This window comes from Embiotoca jacksoni, unplaced genomic scaffold (assembly GCF_022577435.1).
Source record: "Embiotoca jacksoni isolate LCO1_2020_lvr unplaced genomic scaffold, fEmbJac1.0.p SCAF_18, whole genome shotgun sequence".
Taxonomy (NCBI): domain Eukaryota; kingdom Metazoa; phylum Chordata; class Actinopteri; family Embiotocidae; genus Embiotoca; species Embiotoca jacksoni.
The window spans coordinates 2,286,358-2,314,208 of NW_027185318.1; the positions used below are offsets into that span (position 1 = coordinate 2,286,358).

The 27,851-nt window shown below is 45.2% G+C and overlaps 2 protein-coding genes across 4 annotated transcripts in view; one reads left to right on the top strand and one right to left on the bottom strand.

The window, feature by feature from the left end:
- crim1 (cysteine rich transmembrane BMP regulator 1 (chordin-like)) overlaps positions 1-8,171 on the top strand; it is a 31,369-nt gene extending 23,198 nt beyond the window's left edge. The window contains exons 10-15 of the mRNA XM_069152026.1: positions 846-1,064; positions 2,331-2,546; positions 3,596-3,817; positions 4,634-4,756; positions 5,120-5,298; positions 5,735-8,171. Coding sequence (XP_069008127.1) covers positions 846-1,064; positions 2,331-2,546; positions 3,596-3,817; positions 4,634-4,756; positions 5,120-5,298; positions 5,735-5,929 — 1,154 coding nt within the window. The 3' untranslated portion in view covers positions 5,930-8,171. The remainder of the gene's footprint in view (positions 1-845; positions 1,065-2,330; positions 2,547-3,595; positions 3,818-4,633; positions 4,757-5,119; positions 5,299-5,734) is intronic.
- A 715-nt stretch (positions 8,172-8,886) lies between these two features.
- Positions 8,887-27,848, bottom strand: eif2ak4 (eukaryotic translation initiation factor 2 alpha kinase 4). Of its 3 annotated transcripts, none has more exons than XM_069152025.1 (39): positions 27,549-27,848; positions 27,338-27,453; positions 26,636-26,738; positions 26,356-26,529; positions 25,983-26,063; positions 25,721-25,860; positions 25,536-25,636; positions 25,289-25,446; positions 24,621-25,159; positions 24,363-24,478; positions 23,894-24,048; positions 23,375-23,796; positions 23,214-23,286; positions 22,984-23,070; positions 22,778-22,900; positions 22,592-22,696; positions 22,351-22,414; positions 22,159-22,238; positions 21,944-22,045; positions 21,813-21,863; positions 21,491-21,727; positions 20,803-20,878; positions 20,352-20,473; positions 20,011-20,060; positions 19,282-19,444; positions 18,546-18,662; positions 18,336-18,401; positions 18,056-18,226; positions 17,840-17,974; positions 17,470-17,577; positions 16,937-17,065; positions 14,766-14,852; positions 14,461-14,573; positions 14,307-14,368; positions 13,767-13,870; positions 12,779-12,847; positions 11,886-11,930; positions 10,887-11,002; positions 8,887-9,188 (listed from the first exon to the last, which is right to left on the bottom strand). In XM_069152025.1, the coding sequence occupies exons 1-39, from the start codon at positions 27,660-27,662 to the stop codon at positions 9,131-9,133; spliced, it is 4,932 nt and encodes a 1,643-aa protein (XP_069008126.1). In that variant the 5' UTR covers positions 27,663-27,848; the 3' UTR covers positions 8,887-9,130. The 3 variants fall into 3 exon arrangements, with proteins under 3 accessions (XP_069008126.1, XP_069008125.1, XP_069008124.1); XM_069152024.1 differs by having other exon boundaries at positions 14,307-14,365; positions 19,282-19,450; XM_069152023.1 differs by having other exon boundaries at positions 19,282-19,450.
- Positions 27,849-27,851: the final 3 nt, after the last annotated feature.

Sequence of the window (27,851 nt, forward strand, 5' to 3'; positions counted from 1 at the left end):
CTCTAATTAGACTCCCCAACCCCTGAGTTTGACACTATTTATGCTCCACCACATTTCATGAGATGCGTTTATTTTGCCAGTTTAGCTGTATTATAAATATTTCCGCCTCGAATAGACTTACGGTTTCCTTGTATGGCGAGCTGATCAGTGCACCTGGCTCCTCATCTGCACAAACAGAGGAACACACACAGACCAGTGCAAATAAGTCACTGTTTACCTGATTTTAAAACTCTTGGATCTCTGTGGACTACTGAAATATTTAGACACAGGGAACTTATTTTAGAAGTATGATTTCTTTTTTTGTGTGTGTGGTTAAGGTTTAAAAATAAAATAGAGGACACATTTAAACATTTGCCCAAACTGTGCACAGGAGTTGGACAGTTCAGTGCTTTTCTCCAGATCCCTACCAGCTTTAAAAGCCGTTAAGTGCTGTGCCAACTTGGCAACTTGAGCTCTTAATGAGGTCTATGTGTGTCTCCGCAAACAAAGGACTCAAAGGTTGGGAAATTTATTAAGCTTCATCTGTGGCTGGATTATAACACGATTATTGGGAAATAAATACGCAGTGAAGGAAGATCAAATATTGACTAGTGAATGTTCCATTACATGAAACCATAACCACTCAGCTCTCACTTTACCCTCCAATGAAACTGGACCCGAGACAATAATACAAGTCCCTTTTACTGTTAATCATAAATGTACTTAATGAAATTTCCACAGTAAATTTCCAACTCCCCTTGCCGTAGCAGGCTGTATTGCTTTTAGAATTTTTTTACACAGCTATTCCACAAGTCCTTTGCCACCCCAGTAACGCCTGCACCTTTCCTGTGTGTGCGTGTCTCTAGAAAGCAGCCATGTCCCGAGCACCACTCTCCCAGCCCCGATGCCCAGCTATTGCCTCACCTCCAACGGGCACCGATACGAGGAAGGCGACGGCTGGCACGACGGCTGTCGGGACTGCTACTGCCACTCCGGACGGGAGATGTGCGTGCTCATATCCTGCGCAGTGCCCAGCTGTTCTCATCCGGTTGTCAAGCTCGACCAGTGTTGTCCCACCTGTGAGGGTAAGTTTCTGCATCATGACCTTTTTTTTTTTTTTCATACACAGCATTGAGGAATAACTCCTTGTTGTTACATCTTTGGTATAATTTTCATAGTTTTATGCCATCAGTAATAAGAACTCTGTACTCACCAAGTTAATTGTGGGAATAGTGATCTTTCTCAAAGGAAGTCACGTGGTGCTAAAAAAAACAAACCATAAGCAGACAGGTTTGAAGCAAACATCCACGTTAGTTTCACTTATGTGGAAGAGTGAAGAGGAGGAGACTGGAACAATTACCCTCCAAGATATTCATTAAAAACATCTGAAGTCACTTGCAGTTTTCCAATGCAATGAGTTTATTGGCTTGTTATGAGGAGCACTCACTTTAATGACTTCATTGCTGAAGTCTTATTGTGTTCTGAGATGGAGGTTGTCATCATATCCAACAAAACTGATGTACATCACTAAGAAAAACACTTGTTAAGAAAGTGGAATATTCCTTTAGAGACATCCTACCAAAAGTGTAAAAGTAGCTTGATTGTTTTTTCAGCCGTTGGACTGGATACGAGTAAGTATGGACCTTCAGTATATCATCTTTTGTTTTAAGCACATAATGCTTCAGATGTTAAGAATGAGACGGGGAGGGATACAGACTCCCGATTTAGATTACATGTTCAGAATTTATTTGCAGTTAGGTCGCTTGCTTGTATGCACACATCCAACCGAGAGCTTTGGATCATTATCGAGCTTTTTCGACCTCAGACTTGCCCTTAAACTTATGAAGACAGTCTCTTATCTGTTTCTCTAAAAATGGTAGGCACACTGATCCACACCCACACTTTTGTTTTTTTTTATCTACAACCTTCCAACTCATGAGGGATATTTATGGAGGAGTGACTCAGTTGGCTCTTCAAATATTTAGGAGTGAAAGAATGTCTACAACTTCCAGAAGCTATGCACACTTTGCAGTCAGGGGACAACAGGCTAACTCTTTGCAGATGTCTGCTACTCTGCTGGACAGAAAGACCTTTTTGACTAAATTAGTGTCAAAAAACAACTTAGACACAACCCTTCACTGCCCGGGGCTTCCTTTTAATGGACAGTGGTTTGCCAGGCATTTTTATTCCAGGAACTTCTGACTCCTTTTACTCTTTGAAGATTGTCGTTTCCCTTCATTGTATTGAATTTACTGGTAAAAGCTGAAAGAATGATTGTTTGACCTGAATGTGAATCTGATGTTAGAAGACACACCTAATTGTTTCTTTTCTTCTCGTCTCTTCGACTGTAGATGAGTCCGGCAGCGGTCAGCCAGAGGGGATGGACATGGTGGTGTGCAGAGCACCTGGAGGGGAGTTCTACGTGGAGGGCGAGACCTGGAACCTGGACGAGTGCACACGGTGCACCTGCAGGAAGGGACGTGTCCTGTGTGACACAGAAGTGTGTCCCCCTGCTCTCTGCCAGACGCCAATCAGGAACAGGGACACCTGTTGCCACGCGTGCCCAGGTAATTCAAAAAAAAAGGCCTGAAAAGAAGGGGTACTTTCAGGAAGAAACGGGCTGGAGGGCCCGTCAGAAGTGGAGGTAGTTGGCAGAGAAGCTTAAAGCCGCTATTGATCTGCTATCAGCATGTGGTTTTGGAAGGTCCTGCATGTTGCACTCTGTCTGGCAGTTTTATGTCAGGCACGCAAAGAAACCAGCCAAGACCAGTCAGGTTTACATAGAGATCCTCCAGCAGCAGCAGCAGCAGCAGCACATGAGGACTGCTTTTTACCCAGCAGCCCACACCGGAGGTACATCCAAACGCTCTCTTTGCTGGAAGGGCAAGAATTTAACTAATCACGCTGAATCTGTGCTATTTCTCTGGTTATGGGAGTAAACTTTGACACAACTGTCTGGGCAACTGCAAAAACACATGCATATTTTATTTACAGCTGCACCCAAACACTCCGGCCTCCCTTATACACGTATAAACTTATAAACAACATATCCCAAGCACTCCCAAGCATGAGGCCCACAAATCAGCAATGCATGACTGCGCCTGAGAGCTGCTCCTGGAGAATGCAGACCCGCCTTATCGCTGCATCTCCCCTCACAAAAGCAGATTGTCGGAGGCCAGCCTTTGATATATGTATGGGCCTGGTCACCAGGAATGTGGGAATAATACACATCGCACTGACAGGCCCTGTGATGTATGTATACAATAGAGCGATGCGTACAGGCTGACAAAGTCTTTGGTCTTGAAAAGGCCATAGATCTCAGGCCTGCGAGGCTCCGATGAGACGGAGATAAGGGCTGAGACATCTGCCATATGGAGTCACTTGTGTTTGTGTTGGAACGTACAGTAAAGCGTCTAATGAACGCAACCCTGAAGGCCCAATAAACCTTTGCGGATTGAGATGTTACCAGTCCCTCAGAGACAGGCCTCTCACCTCGATATTATACAACTCAAACAGAAGTAGGTAGTTCCTTTTAAAAATGCGACACAGCCCAGCGTCCCACCTTAACTCTTTGTTTTCCATTGTTAACCCCGTTTACATCTGTGTGCACCCGTAGAGGAGACGCTGAGCCCCTTGCTGCCGGTAAACAACAGCCAACAGGAGTACTGCATAACCAGCGATGGTGACGTGCTGCTAGCCGGAGACTCCTGGAAGGCCAACGCCTGCACCAGCTGCACCTGCAACAACGGCACCATTCAGTGCTTCTCTCAGCGCTGTCCAACTGCCAACTGCAGGGTGCCCGTTTTACGTAAGGGCCAGTGCTGCCCACACTGTCTCGGTGAGTATTTAGCTGCGTCTCAGTAAACAGAAGGCGCCCTTTATGAAGCATTTGTGCCAAAGTTGCCTTTAGGCTCAGGTTCGAGGATTTTGTTTTTATGGCACCAAAAAACACAAAAGTCTGACTTTGTACACGCTTATATTCCATGCTGAAATGCTGTTTAGGTAACACTTCCACCTACACTGCAAAAATACCTTCCTTTTATAATAAGTGCCACAACTGGAACAAGACACAGCCTGCTGACAGCAAAGTTATAGCTCATAATGCTACATGTCAAAACGAGGGAGTGACCGAGGGAATGCCGGTGTCCAGACTGAATGTGTGTGTTTGTTCATTAGACCTCGCCACTCTGGCGCTACACAGGCAAACACCATCACTCGCAAAAACATTCCATGTGACACACACACACACACACACACACACACACACACACACGGCCCACTCAGAGCAAAAAAACATTCCTCGAGCATCCGCACATTCACACGTGTTTCCTGTCGGCCCACAACGCTCTCTCTGCAACGGCACAGGAAGGCAAAGCTCCATGTCAGCTTTTCCTATAGAGGAAAACCTCAGCATAGGCTCCCATTGTTCACCCTGATACGAAGCCGTCTCACCAGGCCTTTTGTTTTTGTTATATGCCTGGTGGAAAACAGAGCTTTTTACCTAATGCCTTCACAAAGAGGTACAGTGGACAGGTCCTATAAACACAGCTTACCAGTTGAGACACCGGGGAGCTTAGACACAATCTCTGTTTTTCATGCCGGGTGTGTTTTTGCACAACACTTTTGGTAATGGATCTTAATCCCGTCTGACCAGAAGGGACGACATCGGTGCCGGTGATGGTGTCCACCAACGCGCCCAAGACGACGGTCACCACCACGGTGGAGAGCGTCGCGTGGGTCACCACCGTCACTGTACCACCCGTCATCGCTGATACAGGTAGCCGCTTATTCACCTCTACACACACACACACACACACACACAACCCCTTTTCCCTTTAATACACTGTAGTAACCTCATCCTTGGCGTCTTCGCATAGTGTTTACACTGATTGAGGGTTGTTCGAGATGGCTTTTGAGACTAACTCATGCAGAACTAAAACAATTAATGATGAATGGACATTGACTGAACATGAACTCTGCTGGGAAACACAGCATTATTTTTTTCAGTGTTAACAGCAGCCAGGAAATCTGCCAAACGCTGAAGCAAAGAAATAAGATGTCTTCAATTTTGACTTGGTGCAGGCAAGGTAATGAAAAAAAGCTTTCCCTGAAATGGATGTTCGAAATCTGTGTCCCACAGATGAGCCCCGTTTGGGTGAGAATTACCCGAGCCAGACAGAGATGGCCCTCATCTACCAATCAGCCGCCTGGATCCTGGCAGGTCTCCTCTTGGCCATCATCATCTTCCTCATCGTGGCGTTACTCATCAACAAGAAAAAGAAGTGGGTGCAGATGTCCTGCTACAGCGCACCAAAGAAGGTGAGAAGTCCTCCGTTGACCCTGTAAATCAGCTCATTATTTTTTAAAGCCTTGGCTTCTGCTGCTAAAGTACACCGACTCCCTCGTCTCGATAGGTGTATGCGCGGTGTTAAACTGCAGATAAGTCAAGAGGCATTTTCCTTGATCTTCCAGTTCCTGCTTCACAACCAGTGCTAAAGCTGTCATGACTTCAGGATTAATGTAGTTTCCTTTGCCCTGTACTTTTAACTGGAACAAGGTCATGTCAGTCATAAAATCCCTGCCAGTAAATGGACTCTGTAGTGTAAAAAACCCAACGTCATTTAACAAGTGCTATATCTTTAAAAACAAGTGTAAGATAATCTGAATTGGTAAACTGTCATCATATGATAGCTATGAACTGAACGACGGCTTTCATCTAACGAAGGTTTGTGTTCTTTTGCTTTTTGCCCTGCAGACAGTGATCCTGAAGAAACACGTAAACAAGAACTCGGTGGTCTACATGGAGCCCTCCAAGGAGAACAAATTTCAGAATGTGAAGAACGACTGCGGCATCATCCACTTCTCTCCGGACATGAGCTCCTCCTGCGCGGACAAGATGAGCATCCCCAGGGCCAAGCTGAGCATGGGCAACGACTGGATGCAGCGCTAGACCCCCCCCCCCCCCCCCACCCCCCGCCCACCCTCCACAACCCCCGTCACACTCTGCACATCAGAGCTGTCCAGCACCTCCCACTCTCGCCTGCTGTATCCAAGGTGGTTCGCGTGCACACACCTTGGGCGCTGCCTTCTTCCCACCCTTTTCTTTGTGTGACAGTAAAACCGAGGATGCTCTACAGGAGACAAAGCAAGTGACCACTGTTTCTTTCATTATGTGTCCACATTCTTCTGTATTTGGATGTCATGAGGAGCGACACGCTGGGAGGTGGAGGTGGATGGACATGTAAAAGGACTCAGCCACTCTGGGCTCTGCTTTAAAACAGAGAAGGAGGCAGCCAGAGAGGCTCCTCTGTCAGAATCAGACTTAGACTGTGAACACTGTAATATTACTGCTTATTATTGCCTCTTTTAAAACTGGAACTTTGGGGCAATAAGAGAGGCATAAAAAGCTTTAGGCCAGGGGTTTGGGGCTGTAGTTGTGGCGTGGAGGATGCTGTCCTCCTAAGTGCAGCAGTGCTTCATGGAAGTTAATCATTGTCATCAGCAGGGAGGCCAAAGGAACTGTTAATGCAGTCGGATCCAATTGGGTTGTGCAGCCAAAATCATAGCAAGTCAGCAGGCTTTATATAAACCCCCAGATCCAAACCCCTGCTTTAGAATGTGTGCTTTCCAACTTAGTTTTTTTGTATATTTCTACAGTATTTGTACTAGATGTAGTGTTGTTCTTGGCCACCTCTTGTTTTTATTATGGGTGTCTCTGTGGGGCCAGATTGAAACATTTTTTAAGTCCAGTCTAAACATTCCCCCCCTTTCTCATCCAGTACAGGAAGGACACGCTTCCCAAATGATAGCATTGCATCTGCCTTCAAATGACCCAAATCATTCCATTTAAAAAAACAAATCTCCAACAACAAACCGCATTTCTATTAAATTAAATACGTGACATCACTCTTGAAACTCCTGCACAATACAGGAGCCAATAGTCATCATCTTTCCACACAACCTCCTCGTGAGTTTGCCTCCTTCAAAAAGGAAGGCACCACTTGGTTGTAATTCCTCTAAAAGAAAAAGAAAAAAAATATCTTATGTTCATCTAGGTAGAATGTCATTTTATTGACTGGAGGAGACAAAATGGTGCCAGACGCTTCATCTGGACCTCGGGAATGTCCTTTACAGCATGCCTCACTTCATAGCTTCATTCACAGCTGTGTGTGTGAGGAGCTACTGTTCACACATGCCAGCGATGGTTAGCAACGGCTCCTTTCAAAGCCTTAATTCTATAGCCTTAATGCATTTTCTTTGTGAATATCTTGTTTTCGTTTAATAACCGTCAGCCCATATCAAGAAAAAAAGAAAAAAGAAAACAGGTCACCCATTATCGAGATGAAACGGATTGTGTTGTGCAGTTATGGTTCTCGTCAGCTCTTCACTCACTAGTGAATGACGTGTTGTGCAGACATGAAGGGAGCTCGCTAACACCTGTACATAATGGTACACATTACAACATCGGAGCGTGTTAAGGACACGTAGCACTTTTCTTTGGAGCCAGTGTTTTAGAAAAAAAAAACACCCTGCAGGATTCCTGGAGGGATAAAGACCCTAATCAGGGATTTGATAGGCATATTAAGCACACAGAGATGTGAAAACCACTCGAGTGAACACGCTGTTGCAGCAAGAGGCTCCGTACCAGTCTGATCAGTCTGGGAAGGACCGAATCCCAGAAGCATTACGAAACAAAATGCAGTTTCAAAAGGAAAATGTTTTGGTTGCCAATATCTCAATACAAAGATGATTTTGATGCCAAAATTGGTTAGAGACCAATTTCTATTGAAGTGTTTTAGTAACTCGTTGTATCTGTTTGAATCCTGACTATGTGCTTTAAAATGAAGAGGCGACTGTAAAAGCTTACACAATTCTTTGTTCTTCTAAGTGTAAAAAAGTAGTTTAAATAAGTAGGACAGAAGAGTACCTTATTTATTTTTTCACATAGCTTTATTTATTAATACTAAACTATAGTTTGAGATTTTTCTTTTTCTTTTTTTTTTTTTTTTGGGGGGGGGGAAATGAACTTTTAGTAGCCAAAGCTGCTGTACATTGTAGACCATTTACCATTTCTATCTGCTATATTCTATACAACCTTATTTATTTCACTGTTGCAAATCTTGTAAATATGTTTCCTAGATGACAAACTGTAACATTTACACTTATTTTGAAAAATAAATGTGTGAACCAAAGTGACCGAAGATACTTAAACTGCGCTGAAGGGAAAAACTCCCCAAAGTGCAGTTATGTCACCCATGATGGTATCAGTTGGTGGTTTTTGCTTCACATGCACATCTGGTCCTGGACTTGTGCTCCAAATGGGAATTTGTTTTCTTTTAGTTTCTTTTAAATCTGATCGTTTCTCTCGCTCTACCACGGTCGTTCTCTTATCTCGGTAGCACAAGCAGATGTGGTTAGCGGGGATGGGTTGTGTCAGAAGGGGGGAGGAGGGGCCTCTGAGATTTGAGTACCCGCAAAAAAAAGCAAGACGACCTCTCATCCATCCAATGGGCTAATAAAACACCGGAAAACACAAAGACATGCCGGCCAGAGCTAGAAACCTGAATAATCCTGAGAAGAGAGAGCTGTTGTTTTGACTTGTCCGGCAAAGCTTGCTAATAAATTTCAAGGTGAGGAAGCTTCTCCGGAAGGATCAATAAAGCAAACAGTCAGGTCGGTTTCCCAGGCCTTGAATATGTCAAACACTGACAAACGCACAGCTTTCAAAAGTTGCGCAACTTGAACTTCAAGATATTTTCACAGCTCCTCAAAACGTTTCCAATTTCTGTCTGAGCAATAAAAAAAAAATAAAAAAAAAACAAGTATCAGTTTCAAGAAGGTTTAGAAGTAGCTTATGAGGTAATACTTCATATTTAACAGGCTGAAGAGACACCAAGTCACAGCATGTGGGAAAGAAAAGGGATTTATTCCTTCTATCAATGCAGATGCTAATTAGAAATGTAAAATTCAACATGGTCAAAGAAAATCACTTGTGTCTTTGGGGCTCACGCTTTCCAACAGGAAAAGGCATGAATCTCTCAACCTTGAAGCAGATTCTGTAGGTCCCAGGCTTAAAAAAATAACAGTCTGTGAGTCTACTGAGCCTCAAGCAAAGTGGAGCATCTCCCAGGCCAGCGGGATCCATTGGTTTTCACAGCAGGATCTTGTAGTAGTCGTCCTTATAGCTGTACAAGACCACTACACCCACCCTGGAAGAGGAAGGCATTTGTCTGTTAGAAAATCGAAAGGAATCTCAAAAACAAAACATTATTGTGGACTTTCAAATGAAACATCTCAAAATCAGGATATTTAGCCAAGAGGGTTTCCAGGAACTTAAGATTTCTGTAGATCAAGATCAAGCCGGTGCTGTTGAAGTAACAAGAGGCAGCGTAACAGAGCTGCAGCACTCGTAGTAGAGATCAAGATCACTGAAATACCTCACATGTAAAATCACTCTACAACTACTAATACTACATATATTTTACAACCAAAACAAACTAATGACATCACCGTCACACAGAAAACGTTACCATGTTAACACCCTCAGATAAAATACCTGCTAAACATCAGCATAGTCATTGTGAGGAAGTCCGCATATAAACACGATCACTGAGTTCAACCCGAGCTGCCAGCATGGCTGTGGACTTGAAACGGGCTTCATTTCATGCAGGTCTCGCCCGCAGTAGTTTTGGCTCAAATGAAAGGTCAGCGCCTGCAAAGCCCCCTGGGATACGTTTTGTTTACGGTCCCGCTGGAGCCAGGTGACTGCTGCATTTGCCCTTTACCCCACTCATCTGGCCTCAGTTGGCTGTGCAACACGAAAAAAAAGTAAACTAAAAAGAATAAAAACACATGCTGAATATATCTGTTGTTGCCTCTGTGATGTTCGTTTATCAGTCAAGTCTTTTTTAGCCCCTAAATGGCGAATTAAACACAAAGCAGAGACAGGAAATTAAAACCAACTGTTCTGGAGAGGCAAACGGGAAGCCAGAAAAAAGAGGCTTTGATTTTACTTGTTACCATCTCATTCATGAAAGAGAAAATCCGCTGAATCCCTCACAGAGTTGCTCTGTATGGCCACTCAAACACAGAGGATTTAGCCCGGGCCTTGAAAAGAACTTCTGCTTAGGAGCTTGGGAATATTAACCATTCCATCTAGAATCGCAATCTCAGTGTCAATCAAGTTGGGTGTTAAGAGCCAGACACCAGAGGACCAAACAAGGCAAATCCTCCTCCAGATTTCGCCTCAGAAAAATGGGATCAGCTGAGGATTTGATGTTCTGCAAGGCAGCAGTTATCTGTCTAACAACTCCCTTTGAAGGACCGACTGTCACCGTTACAGCTGGAGCGCGTCGGCCCGGCCGGAGCTTTGGAGTGGCAGCTGCCTGTAAAGGAGGTCTGCCCTGTAGCCTCTTATTTCGTTTTTAACATGGTCTTTAACATATTTCACTGTTTGCCTCAGGTTTCATTTTAAGAAAAAGTTAGTTGTGTATGGAAACGTGTGGGAGTGAGCCAAGAGAACATTTTTGTTTTTTAGTGAAAAGACTCAACAACTATTAAATGAATGAATGAATCGTCACAAAAGTTGGTACATAATATAATTTTTCTCTACTGGTGCTCACATGATTAAAAAAGATGGCAAACATTAGATCTGCTGAACATCTGAACTTAGAATTTAGCTGACTAAGTTAGTTTAAAGTTGGCATATTAACACTAATTTCATAAACTGAATACAGTTAACATTACATTTATATATATTATATAACATGTATATTCTTACATTATCACTATTATTACTAAATGAGATAATTGTTAGCTACACTTCTCAGGAAGAAACTAAATGTTGATAAAGCTGATAACGTGAAACTTTAAAGTTAAACAAACCCCCCCGACTTCCACCCGCGCACCTTTTTGTAATCTTGAAGTGGTGGATCTCGTCGCAGATGGACTTCAGGTAGCGCTGTTTGGGGAGATGAGACAGCAGAGTCTTCACGCTGCTGTTGAACTGCTCTTCACTCTCAAACTGGAACAAAACAACGAGAGCGGGAGTTCAAGCGAGAGTACGATGGCGAGGTCACAGAAAAACAAAAACAAAAGCAAAGCCTGGAACAGATTTATTTTTTACAATACCAACAAAAAGCCTCAATGAGTGTCGTGTTCTTCGTGTTTGTTAACAGGCTTCAGAATCAAAAAGCAGACAGTGTTTTTCAGGCATGAATGATGTTTTTCATCTGCAGTATATTTTTGCATGTCAAGTGCAGCGAAGCCACAAAGCAGCACAGGGTTTATAGATCTCTCTGGTTTCTGGTGTGACGTCGGGGTAATTTGCCATATTTAAAACAGGCCCTTCCTGCCAGCCTGATTATACACACTGTGAATTGTCTCGGCTTTTATATACTGAATGTGTTTGTCTTTGACATTGTATAGGTGGCCCATTCATTTACAGTGAAGGCCTTTGCTTATATAACAGCGGTGTTAAGAGCATTTTCCAGCTTTTTTCATGTTTCTTCGTAATATAATTTGTTTTTTTTTTAATCCTCGATGAAGTGAACCTGGAATTTTATGAGCAAAGTCTCGGTAAGAAGTTTGGAATGTGAATATAAACACCTCCTAAGAGCGTTTTGTTAACCGAGGTGCACGTGTGTCACAAAATGAGCCTTGTTAAAGGAGTGCGAAGACTCTCGGGTCTCCCTGGCCGTGGAAAAGGGAAGGGGTGTTCCCTCACTGCACTCCTCATCACACAGGACTGTAAGGAAGGAGCCGGGATCCCCTCTTCCTGTCTGGGATCTTGACCTCCACCGGCTGTTCTTTTCCACTCCTCCTCCCCCCCCCTCTCCACCTTCATTGGGACGCAGCCTTTTATTAACTCTGCCGTGTTTTTGAAGGAGCTTGTAGCTTGAACGAACCTCCAGAGACAGGAAGTTGATCAGTGTTTCCTTCTGCAGGTCTACCTGTGGATCAAAAACAAGCAGAGCTGCACAACAGAGTCTGCAACAATTCAACAGGCTGCACACATTTTGACAAGCAAGTCAAATACCGCATTCAATGTCGAGGCAAACATATGAACCGTTGGACCTGCTGCCCAACAGGTTGTGTAATTCTTCTATCATAAGATGGTCTAACACGAGAAAAGTAAATATAATTCCATTTCCTCGATGCTATCAGCAGGCCTGAAAGTACTCTGCGGTTCTATTGGAAGCTAATGGCCACCTGGGTTAACGTGTTCCAGTCTGACTGATAGACAAACAGGCTGCCGACATGCAACGATGAAGACTCACAGGCCTGTGTAACAGCTTACCGGCATCAAGGTGATCATGCCCGTTATGTTTCAATAACTCATATTTACTGTTGCATCAGTGATGCGGTCCAGATCCCATCAGATGACAAATGTATTTGCAGCGACATTGTAAATAAGACAAGCAGGGAGGATTTACATTTACAATATCTGGCTGTAAATCTACAACTCGACCACAAATAAACTCAATATGTGGCGGCCATTTACGTCCTCCCCCACCCCCAAACAAATGGCATGCTGGCTGCCTTCTGTTTAGTGTTCATTGTTCTGTAATAACTGGAATGGATTCACAGCCATCTTACGCCTAGAAGGGGATTTAGTAACTATAAAAGGAGCTGCTCCCTGTGATGTTTGTTGTTTTAGCTATCAAATGCTCTTTTCCTTGCTCTGCGATTTCACACATGAATTGAACAGATAAGGTGGGAGAGCAAAAAATAAAAAGGGGTGGAGGGTGTGGGGGGTGATTTGGAGGGATAAAAGGGGGTAAACAAATAAATGACTTACTGCCAGAACCTCAATGTCACTGCTCTTGTTCTGCAAATTGCTACTAAGATTCTGTAATCTGGTTTGGATCTGGAAGAGAGAGACGGAGAAAGAGAGAGTGAGCAAGACAACAAAGGGAAAACAAAATATGAAAGAAATGGAAAAGGGTGGAAGCAAATAATAATCGTTCTCATGATCAAAACAGATCAGCTGGGGGAAAAAAAATTTAAAAAAATCTTCTCAAGCAGTCTTTTCATAGACACACCCTCTGGCGTGGCTTTGAGTTATTATTCTTAATGACAAACGCTCCAATGTTTAAGATAGACATGCAAAGACACATGTAGAAGAGCAGACGGTGACGGAGTGGCTGCTAATAATCTAATAGAAAGGAATGCAGTTGTTTCTCTAATCTCACTATAGTAACTCCAGAAACTCCCCCAGACTCCACTCTGCTGTAAGTATGCTCCTATAACAGAGCTGCAAATAACACAAGAGCCTTGAATAAAATTGTGAAAACAGCATCACAGCTTTAACCAATACAAAACCCATAAAAGGTTATAGATTGGTTTAAAATCGTCAACCGGCAGCACAGCAGTACTCTGGACGGGTGTTGCACAAATCACAAGCAGAGAAATGTTGTGCTGGGCAGGAGCAGCCACAAATCAGAAAGCAATTTAATTCCTTCAAGTCATGAATAAAAGGACATCAGAATAGTAATGTAAGCTTAATAGTGCCTAACACTATGTTTTCTAGCACATAAGTTGTCAATGTAACTAGTGGTCATTGGAAAACAGTAAAGGTGAGACAGCAGATGCTGATGGACCGATGGGAAACTAAATGACAGAATTAAAGATGTACACAGAAAATTGTGAGTGAGATTAAAAAAAACAACCTCTAAATTGTTGTATTAAATTTCTGACGACATAAATGAAGAGAAAGAGTCTGTGTGTGTGTGTGTGTGTGTGTGTGTGTGTGTGTGTGTGTGTGTGTGTGTGTGTGCGTCGATGACCTGCGTCTCATAGCGTCGTCGAACACTTGCAGAAACTTTCTCCGGGCCGATGATGTTCACATTCATGTTGGTGGTCCCGCTGCTTCCATGTTGCTCTGAGGAGCCTGGAGACCCCCCACCCCCCAAAAAAAGCACCATTTTCACATTTCATCCAATTATAAGACTTTTTAAAACGTCCCATATCCAACATTTAATCACACCTCGAAGCCACAAACTGGCTCCAATCAGATGAAAAGTGCCCTTGTTCAACTGTTTAATTAGTGTGTGTGTGTGTGTGTGTGTGTGTGTGTGTGTGTGTGCGTGTGTACCAGAACTGGTGTGAAACTTTACACTTGAACTTATTCTTCTGCAGCGCGATCTGTACGTCTCTCTGGGTTAATGCGACACCATATTAAATACTTCACAGATAACACATATTGCGCAACACGTCAGGAGAGTCAAAGCTCGACTGTATGAAAACAGAAGTGGGATTGTTTTACATTTGCAAAACATGCAGCATATGTAGCGTATGGTGGTGATCGGATGGGGTGAGCACAGTACCGGTGTTGTTGAGCAGAGATCCTTTGGGGTTCTGAAGAGTCATGCTTTCAGAGATTTCTCTGCTGGAGGGGGGGGGGGGGCACAAAGACAATATTTATAAGAAGTAACCCTTCACGTCTTTCACAGACATTTGAGCAGCACGTTATTTCTTTACCTGATGTTTCTCTCGTCAGAGAATTTGGTCCGACATTTCTGAATGATGTGGTCCACCAAGTCCGACTCAGGAATCCGTTTTTCAGACTGCCTGTCCTTCTCAAAGGATTTTACCTGAGGACAGATCATGACTTTTACATATCTCTGTCTGAGAAAAAGCTAAAAGCTGCTTTTTATAGCGAGGAACATACAGTCGACTTAAAATGTGTTCGTTCTGAAGCCAAGTATGTTGCTGCCGTGTGCATGGAAATTCGATGTCAAAGGATTTCTCTGGATAGGTAAGAATATGCTGCAGTGCTGGTTTACCTTCACGTAGTTTCCCTCTTTGTCAGAGACGAGGACCATGCAGGTGATGCCGGACAGCCTGCAGTGCTCCAACAGCGTCTCCTGAGACTGAACACACCAAGATGACAAAAAGATCAATTAGTCAAGACACGGTAAGAGTTGATTTGAAGGTGTAACTCGAGCAACCTTTTGTGACACCACGTGGGTGTTTTCTTCATCACAACATGCAAACACCTCGACTACAACAGTGGAAATCTGGCGTACCAGCTTTCACTGTTTGGGCTTGAGGGCTGTTGAGGGGATCGGTCAGGATAGAAAGCTGCAGCCCTTAAAAACTCATCTTCTTTCATTGATCCCTTATAAATTAAGCTTGGAGACTTTTCAGCAATTACATAAAGTATCAAAGTCTCTCATTTAAACTGTGACTAATGTGTTTGCTGAAAGAGTAACTAAACCACATGGTTGAGATCTCGCTCGGCTGAACCACGAAGGTAAGAAAATCTTCCTCAGGGAACACTGGATCGTGGCCAAAATATTCCTCTATTGCGGCAGTCATTCATTTTAAGTAGAGTTTTGCTTGGAACAAGAAGAGCCGAGGACTCGCGACCAAAACCGACGTACATTCAGGTGATGCGTTGGACCATGACGGTGAGCATGTACGCATGCTTCTGCGTCGGCCCAATTTATTCTCATTAAATTCAGTTGGGCTCCTCTGCTGGACGAGCTAGCGGCGGTGCAGAACAAACCCTGCAGTGTACCGCAAGGGTGTGTGTGTCACTTGTCATCATGTAAGCTTTTACACTTCCTCCTTTCATATAACCTTCTCACTGACAGATCAAATTATGTCAAAGGTAAGCTACTGCCTGGAGACGGACGGGCAGCTCGCCACCTTGAGGAAGGGATTTTTTTTTTTTTTTAACCATATTTGGCTAATAAAAGCTAAAAGAGAGCTAACCGTCTCCTGATGATGAATTAAAGCTGCAGATTCTGTCGGCATGTGAGCAGTGTTAAGTAAAAGTGTAGCGAGGGGGAGTGATGGGTGTCTGAACAAGGTGTTCTCACCACCTCTCCACTGGTCACGGCACCGGCCTGCACACATACTGGACAAAAACACTCTTAAAACACTCGATGCTTTGGAACTTAATGCTGCTTGTTTTCAGCCAAACCCAAACTTCCCTAATTACTTCTTTGACTCTGGAAGGAGGTGTGGGGGGGAATGAGGGTGGCCGACACTCGTGCCAGTACAACAGACAATGAAGCCCATTAAAGCAGAAGTGGAAAGTTAAGACAACAATAAGTTATAAAGATTAAAGGAGGCAAACAGCAGAGATGTGGGCACGTGGCCGTGCCAGGGAGGCCGAGCACACAAACAGGGCTGAGATCAGTTTGTCTCATAAACATGAAGAATGTGACGGAGGCATGGCATCAGACGTTTGGGACCAGAGGATAAAATAGCTTCACTTTGAAGGGGCTGAACTCAGCTGGGCTATCCCTCCGATCACAGTACTACAAACAAGAAGTCATTAAAGAAAAAAACTTTGTTGGAAGTATGTCTCACATACAACTGACATGGAGTCAATTATTGTGTCGTGTTGTCCCAATATGGTCAGTAAAGCCTCTTTCAAATGCTACCGCAAAAGCGCAGCTTATCTTTGAGGATATTTACTATTTGTGATGCTGCCACGATAAGTCTGTTGCTGACAGAAGAGGAGCTCGAGTCCTCAAGAAAGGAAGTCAGGTGTTGCCCTCTGTGGGAGGGATGAGGGTACTGCAGGACAAGAAAGTATGAGGGGGGGGGGAAGTCACCCATCTTACATGATGATTTCATTTATCTACTCAGAAATGTAAGAAATCTGCAATATTGTTGAATTTAGACAAACATGAGGGCTCAGGTACATAATTATTAGAGGCTGAACACATGCTCACTGAAATTCTGCTTAAACGTCTGCATGCACTGTACGCTGCATATATTTTGTTTTTCTCCCCTCACAGGTCCAGAAGTAACAGTATAGTATATATATATATATATATATATATAATATTTTCAGTGAGGCTTTCTCCACAAATGCAGCGCCATCTTTTGGCCAATCACTGAAATAAATAAATTGATATTATATTTGGGTTCTCATGATGAACATCATACATGTTAAAAAGTTAGTTACTTGCATGTTTTGTAGTTCCAGGCTGCTCACCTGTGAGATGTCGTAGGCGATGTCGGTGGAGACGCCGGTGCTCCACAGCTTCTGGACCACATTGATAGCTCTGGACATCGACGAATGCCCCACCGGCACCACCAGTGCATCGCAGGAGCTCACTGTCAGCTGACGCAAACAACACCTCTCATCACACCCCACAACAAGGCCACAAATGCATTCGAATATTATAGAAAGAAAAGAACTGCAGTCAAAAAAAAAGATGCGTGTAATAAGTCAATCTTCAGACCGACAGGAAGTTTCCAGGGCACATCTTTGCACAGACTGAATCTAAACAATAGAAAATGATGCGTCTCCAAAAATAACTCCATGGAGTCAAGAGTGATCATAGTTATTAGGATGTTTCTAAAATTGGCTGTGTGGCGGCCGACTGCTGCAATAAGGCATCATTAAGTATGAAACTCTGCCTGCTGCTCCTGTATTATAATAATTAAAAATGTCTGTCAGACACACACACACACACACACACACACACACACACACACACACACACACACAGGGATCTATCTCACCGGCTCCTCCATGTTGGCCATAGCAGCACAGACTTTGTCCAAGGCCACACTGGCCCCCACTGCGTTGGGGACAGGCGCTGTGGACGCTGGCCCTCGAAATTCCAGGATCTAGTAGAACAGAGAAGAAACCACATAAAGACACAAGAGTAGGTTGCAACACCAACACGGCTTCATATGGACTTAATGAAAGGCAGACCGACGAGCTGCAGAATGTGAGATGGAAAAAAATATGGTTCACATGCATTGCATACGGGGAAGGAAAAGTTCTGCCTACATTTTTTAAATAAATGGCTGCAGATTATAAACTAGTTTTTTTTTTTTTGTATTGGTTTTAACATGTGGAACGTGGATGAGTGACGGTAAAACCTACCAGGTGGTCATAGCGTCCTCCTGCAGCCACTATATCTGGTATGGTTCGCTTGCGTTTCTTGATGAAAGCCACAAACTGGAAGATAACTCCGGAGTGGTGTTGCACCTTGTACACTAATCCTAAATTGATCACCACCTATAAAAGGGGAAACATCTGTATTAATAAAAAAAAAAACATCCACACAGTAGCTCTTCCTAAAAACAGAATCCAAATTACCCGAAGTTTAACTCCAAGTCTGCGCAGCAGCACGGTGAGCTCCTCCAGGTCTTTGAGACCCTGTTTGGCCAACTGGGTGACGGCCGTCTTCTGCTTGGTGAGCGATGTCAGCAGTGGCGTGAGCTCCTGTAGACTCCCCTTCTGTCCGATGTACTTGTACAGTGTCTGCAACTGAGCGCAAGAGATGAGGAGAGTTCTCGATGTGTATGAGCGAGTACAAGCGTGCTGCTGCAGGAGTTTGTATTGTTACAGGAGATCAATGCACCCGCTGGACACTCACACTGTTGGTCGACAGTGACAAGTTGCAGAACTTTGCCTCCACCTCACGTTTGGTGAGTTTCTCGCTCTGGAACAGATGCAGGAAAAAAAAAAAAAAAAAAAAAAGGGCAATAAAAACGTTACCTCTGCTCAATTTGCCAAGAACACTACTGCATATGTTCAGTGACAGACAGGCAATGTGGACAGCATGTGTAACGTGACCTGCACTGACCATGGCGTCAGAAAGTATGTTGGAGACCTGCCTCAGTCTGTCCTCCGGGACCCCGCTGTGGAGGAGGATGGCCTTCAACAAGCTGGTGTGGTTTAGATAGATGTTATAGTTCCGTTCCTGCAGGTCACAAACACACCTTTAACCCTTGCAGCAACAATTACAGTCAATACCAAGAGTACCGGCGTACAACGAGCACCTCGGTGAATAATGACCGTCCTGCCCGGCTGCTCTTTCATTCTGTCTGACTCGCATATTCTTAAAAGCTTTCACATAAAGACCTGGGTGGTGGAGAGGATCAGAAACAGGATCTACGAGGGATGAACTAGAGGCCAGACTCAAGGTTGACTTGGTTCCTGAAGCATGCAAAGAGAGCTGCGACAGGAGACTGACGCAGCTCCGATATGGATGTGGACAGGAAATGGATTGTACTGGAAGGGAGGGAAGGAAGTGGACAGAGCTGCGCATAACAGATTTACTACAATAAATACGGTGTAAATCCGTCAGGATTACACACGCTTTGGTATGTTAGGAATGTGAGTGGGAAGTACAGAGGAAAAAAAACAACTGTTCAGGTTGAGCTGATGGAATTCGAAGGGAAATAAAGAACAATCATACATGCAGCCCATTCTCATGTCTGAATGAGAATCACAAGTAAAGCACATACTGTTGTCTCAGTGGACTAATTAAAATACAAGCAGTTTGTGTGTGTGTGTGTGTGTGTGTGTGTGTATATAACCTGAACTGCAGGGAATTCCTGGATTATTTCAGAGATGGTGTAAATGGCCTCCGCATCAGGCAGCAGGCTGTTGGTGCCTGTTGTGATGATGTCAAAGGAACACTCCAGAAGCTCCCTCGGGTGTGCGCGGTCCAGCTTCCTCGTCCGAAACACACGTTCAAGGCTATACCTTGAGAAAGATACGGAGAGAGAGACACACACACACACACACACACACACACACACACACACACACACACACACACACACACACACACACACGAGAGTCAGGTTTCTCAACAGACAGAAAAAAAAGAAAGAAAAAAGGATCACTTCTGCTAACCATCGAGTCCACATACTGTAGATTCACACAACTGCAGTTCATCTACTTCTGAGGTTTACTGAGGTGACGTCAAATCTAATGTGACCAACACAGAGATTCAGTCCTGGTCCTGATACGACGGTCCAAGGGAGCTTCAGGTGATGGAGAATTGACTTAATATCATATAACTTAACATGTATACAATAAAGAAATACTAGAGTTTGAGGTTTCATGACAACGACATCATAACTTCAAAGATCTTTTAGGGAAATAAAAGAAGATACACACAAGTTTTGAATTTAAGCACAATTGCACACAAATTCCTAATATATAAATATCTCAAAACATTATTATCGTAATTATTGAACAAATAACAAACCATCGTTGGCATAAAACATGTATGGAATCATTTATCAGCGTCACTTTACCTCTTCAGGTGGGTCACGTTATTGCGGGCAACGAATCTCGCAAACGCCATCTAAAAGTGAAAACAAGAGCAGAGACATTGGGTGCACTTGTCTAATGACAGTAAAGGCAGCACACGCAAGGCTGTAATCAATCAACAGTGTGGAAACAAGCATTCGGTCCTCTGGGTTTCCTGAGGCAGCAGGATCTCCAGGCGGCTGCTGATTGCAGCCTCACACGGTGTGTTTGTGTGTTTGCATGTCCTGATGCAAATATTTGGATAACTTGTGTTTTGTGCGAGTGTGGACATGCTGGGTGTGTGCGCGCGTGTGTGTGTGTGTGTGTGTGTGTGCGTTAAACTCACGCGAAGGTCATAGGGCAGTGTAACCAGCATTCCGCTGTGGTCCATGAAGCAGGGGAGCTCGCTGCAATCGTACAGCTTCCTGTTTCTGGGGAGGAGCAGCGGGGTCTGAAGACGCACCGCGCCTGAACACAAACATCCAGTATTACGGTTACATCTGCATAAGATAATATGACACTCACCCCGAGACAACTGATGCATGTGAGCAGATACAAGCTGAGCATAAACAAATAACTACAGCTGGACATCATCAGCACTGTGCACAGAAACAACACTCACACCTGCACAGAGGCTGCGCTGCCCAACAGAGCATTTATTGTTCAGCTGCCTCTCTGAGCAGATGTTGGGATGCCTGAAACGGGCTCGCAGCGGGTCACGAGTCCAAGCGGTTGGCAGCGGAGAGTCAACAAAAGCTCACACGCACATGCACGTTAAACCAGAGCAGTGTACTCACCGTGCTTCTTGAAGATCCTGATGATTGTTTCGTACACATGTTGGTGCAATTTGGCACTGTTGAAGCTGAAGCTGCCCTGGAGGGAGAGCAAACAAACAGCCTCTGTTAGGGATCAGGGGACATTGATTAAGCACTAACAGACCCTCTGCTAGTCGGTTATATAGACCAGATGAGAGAGGCTGCACAGAGGAGAGAGCACGGCTGGTGCAGCCATTCACGTCCCTGCAGTGCCATCTAGAGGCAAAGAGGTGGACGATGAGGATTTTCACTGACAAGCAGCCGATCTGAACTACAGATGACACAAAACTAGAGTAGGATGAGTTTGTGTTTTAAAAGTAATTAATAGCTTCTTTTTTTTTGTTCACCACATATCTAAAAGTGTTTTATAGTTTTATATTTCTCACTAAAATAAAAGGGACCACTGCTGCTTTAAAAAAAAAAATTGTCCCTCTATTTATAAGATAAAATTATTAAATTCAATCTTTGAATTTTCATGTCAGATTCATAACTTTGGCTTCAAACTATGTAAAATGTCTCCAAAATGGAAACTTGCTCTTGGCTTTATTTTGTACCAACTTCTCAATATGATTTCATTGAAATCCTATGAACTGGTTTAATATGTCCACACGTAAAAACAATTCAACACAATCTACTGTGTAAAGCTCGGTCGACTCGGGCAGCGCTTCACCTTGTGCAGGTCTACGTCGTACGTGTAGTCCATGACCGGTGAGGTGTACTGGGCGAACAGCTGGCCCACCATGGTGCGGTAGGCCTTGCCGTTGATATTGGCCATGGTGTGCTGCAGCACCTCATGCAGCTCTGACTCCTCCATCTGAGGCGGAGGCAGCAGCTCGCTCTTCAGCAGCTCCTGAGTGGTGGGCCGAAGGGCCGGGTCGTGTTTCAGCAGCCACTCGATCACCTTCCTCTGACAGACACAGCGTTAGACTGGGGATTTTCAAAACAAGGAGGAAAAACATTCATGTCCAACATTGTGCTACGTTTGTCCTCACCTGTGTTCCTTGCTCATGTGCAGTGAAGTCCTCAGGGAAGAACATGGGCTCCTGCAGCAGGAAAAAGAAGATAAGTAAGAAGCCAGTCACGGCTCAAACTACTTCTTGTGAGAGCCCCAACATGGACATACCACACGCAGCTGGCTGAGGACGGAGATGCGCTCGGCCCCGGTGGTCATCGGCCGGTAGGACATCTCAAAGAGGATGATGCCCAGGCTGAACAGGTCAACTTTCTGTGGACAGAACCACGAAGAGGAAGCATTAAAAACACAAACAAAAGTCATACAGAGGCAACGAGGTTTAATTATTCTCTATTAGGCCAGTAACGTGAATTTAAAATTCTCACTTGGTTGTAGGTGGCTTTTGTGTTTCCTTGAACCTCTGGACTGACGTAGAGGGCAGTGCCAACCATGCCTGTCATGTTACCTGGAGACGGTGATGCAGAAGCAGAGTGTCGGGGAAGGACGTGAATATCAACCCTCACAGCCATCAACAGGTTCAGTGTGATATGAATTCTGTATATTCAAACTCTCTGTACCTGTTGGATCTGGTTTGGACATCACTGCAGAGCCGCTGTCGTCCACCTCGATGTTACCTGCAGCCTGAGAGAAATAAACTGTCCTTAACAGCTGTTCCTGAACAAAGTGATTCTTTCTCACTGCTGCTGCTGGACAAAAGAATCAGAGTATTTATTGAGGGGCACAAAAACACGTTAATTTGAAAACAGAGCATAGTTTTACACAATTTCAACCAATGCGGCCGTGAAGAGTTATGCGTACCACGTTAGCGGGATGGTCCGTGGCCAGGCCGAAGTCTCCGATCTTTACATGGTCCTGCGAGTCAAGGAAGATGTTGACGGGCTTCAAGTCCCTGTGAATCATGCCCTAAAAGAGAGGAGCGTCATGAGTGATTAAAAGCGTGGCTTGGTTCATAATCTTCATGCAGTAGATACGCAAGGATCACACCTGCTCATGGATGTAAGCGAGGCCATCCAGTATCTCCCTGAACAGTCTCCATAGCCGAGTCTGGTCCTGGTGCAGGCCCTGATCTATCGTGTCTCTTAAAGTGCTCTTTTCACAGTATTCCATCTGTCGGGAGTACAAAGCGTTGAGTGACATGTAAAGCCGAGAGGTTTAGTGGGTAGACTGGAGCACACGGGGGAGAAGCTTACTTGAATGTACAAGTAATGTGCTATAAGATGTCGATCCAAGTCTGAGCTCTCCGTTGTGTCTGTTGCTGGCCTTTTGCTGGACTCAACCTGTGGGGGGAGGAGGAGGAGGAGGAGGGCGGTGGGGAGGAGGGGGAGGAGGAGGAGGGGAAGGAGGAGGAGTGGGCATGAGTTTGTTGCACTGAAACTCACAAACACAAAGTGAAGAGTTGATGAAGGGAAAATATTCCAACCCGTGACATTTCGTCTGTGCTTTCATCAACGTTATCGAAGATGATGTCACTCCCCGAGTCGCTATCCAATGGCCTAAAAAAAAAAAAATGGAGATGCATCAATTGTTCAAGTGGGAATAAGAGAACAATAAAAAAAAAAAAAAGAAGAAACAATAACTTACAAAAAAGAGGCACCAAATACGTCTTCCTCGTCGTCCTCATCGTCCTCATCGTCACTGGATTGGTGTCCGCTGCACTTGGCGCTGGAGGACTTCTCGATGGTGGTGGACCACTCCACAGAGCTGGACAGGGCCGGAGGCGGCGCCACGTCCTCCACGTTGTCAAGGAGACCGAGAGCGTTGAGGCCGCGCCGAGGCAGCTTGTCGGCCACGCTCGGAGGCTCGGAGCTGTCGGTGTTGCTCAGCACTTCCGTGGACGGCATCTCGTGCCGCTCGATCCACGCGTTGTAGTAGCGGACGATGTTCTCGTGGTTCAGACGCGACAGCAGCGTCACTTCGCCTTTGATCCGCCTGAACTGCTTACTGGTCGGGTTCACCTGGATGCGTTTCACAGCGTAGTAGCAACCGTCTAGTTTGTTCTGGACCTGGACGAGAAACAAAAGGGAACAGACATCCATTTTCTTGCCGGCGTGATGTTATCTCTCAATAAAGCACACATGAGGGGGGGAAAGTGCAGCCTACTTTAATTACAGCACCAAAGGCTCCTTTTCCAAGAAGCTGCAGTTCCTCGAACTCATTGAAGTAGCGGGAAAACTGCCTCCCCTGCCCCGAACTGAAGGGAGCGTTGAGGATGTGACTCCGGGGAATAACCGACGACGGAAAGTCCTCGGCCAGATCTGGGAAATGACAAACAAGGCAAAAGAAGATAAAGATAAATGTCAGATATTTCACCGTTAATGCCTCCTTAGATGTGCGTACTTGCTATTTTTCTCTGGTTTATGTCACAGGGAGAATATTTCTATATTTCGGACTAATAAGCAAGCGTTTAAGTGTAAACGTATTTATTTCATACATTCTATTCTTTATCTGTGTAGCTGTTATGATCCAACTAAATTGCTTGTATGAGATTTTGCATGTTCATATAAAAATAAATAATTTTCTATTATTTTGTCCAACTTGTGTGCATATAGTGCACTGAGGTACGTATCACCTTCTGGGCTGTTATCATGGAACTGTGGCAGGTTTTTGGGTGAAGGAGGTTTGAGGAAAGAATGCTCCAAGAGCTGCTGAGTCGTCCAACGTTCAGCATCCGTCAGGCAAACACACCTACAACACAAAGACAGTATAGCAGGCAACAAATCTGACGATCTTATATTTGTCTATATGATATTGTGACGAGCATTTTTCACTGTTAAACAGTGGGATGAATATAGAGGGATGAATGAAAATGGCTGCAATCCATACATACTTGTTGAGGAAATCCTGGAAGTCTGCAGGCAGACTGGCCGGGACCGTCACGGGATATTCCTTCACCTCTTTGCCCTGACTCAGCCCCAGCAGCATCAGCCCCAGGTTCCACACGTCCCCTTTTTTGCCCGTTTTCGTCGGCATCACCGTGTCCTCCGAGAAGCGCACGTGGGCCTGCTCAAAAATATCCTCTTTGCAGTTGTCGCTGAATCTTTTCGACAGGCTGTAATCGGTCAGGCGAACGTTGCCCTGAGAGTCCACCAGCACGCTGGAGGCCCCCAGCTGTTTGTGGACCACGGAGTTGGAGTGAAGGTAGTCGAGAGCGGCCAGCAGCTGGCCCGTGTAGAGGCACAGTTTGTCCAGGGGCATCGGGGTGTGGGTGGTGAAGCTTTGGTTCAGGTTGATCCCAGCTACGTGCTCCACCAGCAGGTCGACCACGAGGCAGTCGTCCTTCTCCGTGGAGCTCAGCGCCGTGTAGTGCACCAGGTTTGGATGATCCAGCCGCAGGAGGGAGTTGAACTCATTTTCTGCCCCGTGGATCTGCACAGAATTTAAAGTGTAAGTGTGAGATCGTCTCCGGCAAGTGTGTTAATGGTTTCAGAAGCACTACAGCTCTTAAAGAGTGAAATACATCACCGACCCACTAAATTCTTAATAATTCCTACTCGCCTGCTTTTTGTAGTTCTCGATCTTTCCTTTCTCCTGGCTGGTGAAGAACTTGCCCATCGTCTTGCTCCACTGCAACGACCACTCGTAGATCACAGCGAAGTCTCCCGAGTTCGTCTCGAATCCGTAATAAACGCTACGGCCGAGCCGCTCGCTCGCACCTGTGCGAAAAACAAACGACGCAAACGTACGCATGGTTTACCGAGGCGGGTTTGAGCAACATCGCAGCAGACCGGCAGCGTCGTCTCACCTAAACTTTTCCCTCTGTGGACAACAAGTTCTCCAAAAGTGCTGCTGTTGAAGTGAAGAAGCTCCTGAGGGCGCTGGTTGTCTTCATTAACCGCGTCGCGTCTGGGAAAACATACATTTATCACGACATTCGTTGAACACGGCAAACATTTTCTAGTATTTGTAAATGCTGTGAATGTGTCCGACCTGTGGCGTGTGGTTGAGGTAGTCCGACGGCGGTTACCGACTGCCCTCCTGGCTTCAGACAGGTCCGGAGTAGCTCCACCGGGGCTGGACGGGCTCCTCCCCAACACGCTGGCGGAGTGCTCAATGCTCTCAAGTCGCTCCTGTGGACAAAAAAGTAAACTTACACCACCGTTTGGGTTCCTGTGTTTGTTCTGCAGGTGATACAATAGAAACTCGACATGTTTGACTGCAGCTAACAGCAGATAAACTACAGCACAAAGACCTGCTTGGCGATTTCCTTTCTTCTCTTTTCCTCTCGCTTCTCCTCCTCCCGTCTTTGGATTTCAGCCATGATCTCTTTTTCCTACAAGAATGACAGATTTAGGTAAATGCAGTCAAAAAGTGGCACCTACTTGAGGAAGTAGAAAACGTTGTCATATTGAATGTCGAGAAAGTTGTTTTGTTTTGTGTGTGTGTGTGTGTGGTTAGATCGGTTACAGTCAAATAAAGTACAATATATCTGGTGAGTTGTCGACTTATAAATCAATGCTGAGGTTTTCTGCTTCTTGACAAATCTCCTTTAAGCCTCATTACAGCACAATCTCAGATAAAAACAGAAATTCAGGCAGGAAATCGGTTGCGCGTCTCCTCCTCACCGTGTCCTCCTCCTGCTTGCGCTGCTGGTCCATCTTCTGCTGCTTCTCCAGGGCTCGTTTCTCCTCCTGCCTGCGCTGGTTCTTCAGCATCTCCTCGTGGAAGGAGCGGGACGGAGGCTTGTTGTGCTCGCTCAGGAAGCCCTGGACGTGGTCCGCTAGCTCGTAAATCATCACCTGAGTGGAGAGAGGTGGAAGAGTTAGCAGCAGAGAGAGTGTGTGTGTGTGTGTGTGTGTGTGTGTGTGTGTGTGTGTGTGTGTGTGTGTGTGTGTGCAGCCTCACCTCCCCACATCGCCCTGCTGCCAGCTTGGTGAGTTCACTCTGCAGGTTCTGGAGGTTCTCGTTCGAGAGGCCTTTGGCATTCTTCAGCTCCAGCTCCGGAGGCCTGTCGGTGCCCAAACGATACGAGTCAGATGACACACCTGTGGTCACTTATTCTATCGCCATATCTCACCGTGGGGTTTTGTAAAAGTGTATCGGGACGATGTTCCGTCGTGATTTTACACCATAAATAAACTAAATCTAACTGGATCTTTTTGTGCAGAAACTCACCCTGGAGCCACACTTTCTTTCTAACCATGTGAGCTTACGTGGATGAAACCGCCATCAATTGCTTCGAGACTGTAAGCACGTTGGAATATTTGTTAGTGGGAATATATCCGTATTTATTGAGTCACCAGACATCCAGCTGTTTGTATTTGCTGTCTACCCATCATGCTCAGTAATGTAGTTCAACAACTAATGAGGCTCAAACATTTGCCTCCCTGCAATAATTATGTGGTTTTTTTTTAATTCCCAAAGAGATTTGCATGCGTGTTTATTTGATTTGATCAGAACCTATCGATCCTGTTTTTATCCTTTTGATGCTTTAACTAAAAGAGAGAGTGGAACAAGTGATTTAAAAAAAAAAAACCTACAGACTTGGAGGGTTTGGAGCAGCTGGTCACGTCCAGTGCGCGTACAGGGTCAGAGGTCAGTACTCACTGGTCTGGATATGTCGGAGGACATCGGACCTGCAGGTCCACGGTCACGTAGCATGCCTGCCCGTGGTTGAGGCCGTTGGGCCGCAGGCAGAGGAACACCACCGGGGGCCTTTTAACCTGGAAGTCAAAGCAGCCTCAAACAACAACAACACCACCACCAAGCACGGTCAACTCTCAGCTCCGTATCCGCTCTCCGCAGGAGGCCACGCTACCTTCCAGGGATCCTCGTTCCGCAGATCCCGGAAATCATCTCCGAAGATCGACGCGAGAGCTTCCAGTTCGTTTTCCTGCTGCATCGAGCAGTCGTCTCTCCGCTGACCGCTCATTCTTCCGCTTCAGCTACATAGCGGTCTCCTGCTGTCCTCCCGCCGTCAGACCGCCGGGGACTCTTTGTTCAGTTCAAACTTTTAGCACGTCTGAAGGGACCTCGACGAGAAGTTTGTCGTTAATTGATCAACGCGACCGCTACGACTGGCGCGTGATTGTGGCAAGGCTTTTTGCGTGTCGCGGGTGAA

Bases quoted from the DNA above. Each gene is read 5' to 3' on its own strand.
- eif2ak4 (XM_069152023.1), bottom strand. From the start codon at position 27,662: ATGAGCGGTCAGCGGAGAGACGACTGCTCGATGCAGCAGGAAAACGAA. The intron at 25,861-25,982 runs GTCTTTGTGCTG...TTTTGTCCACAG, and splicing joins GAAAGGAAATCGCCAAGCAG to GAGCGACTTGAGAGCATTGA. The intron at 25,160-25,288 runs GCGAGTAGGAAT...AATTCTGTGCAG, and splicing joins TCGAGAACTACAAAAAGCAG to ATCCACGGGGCAGAAAATGA.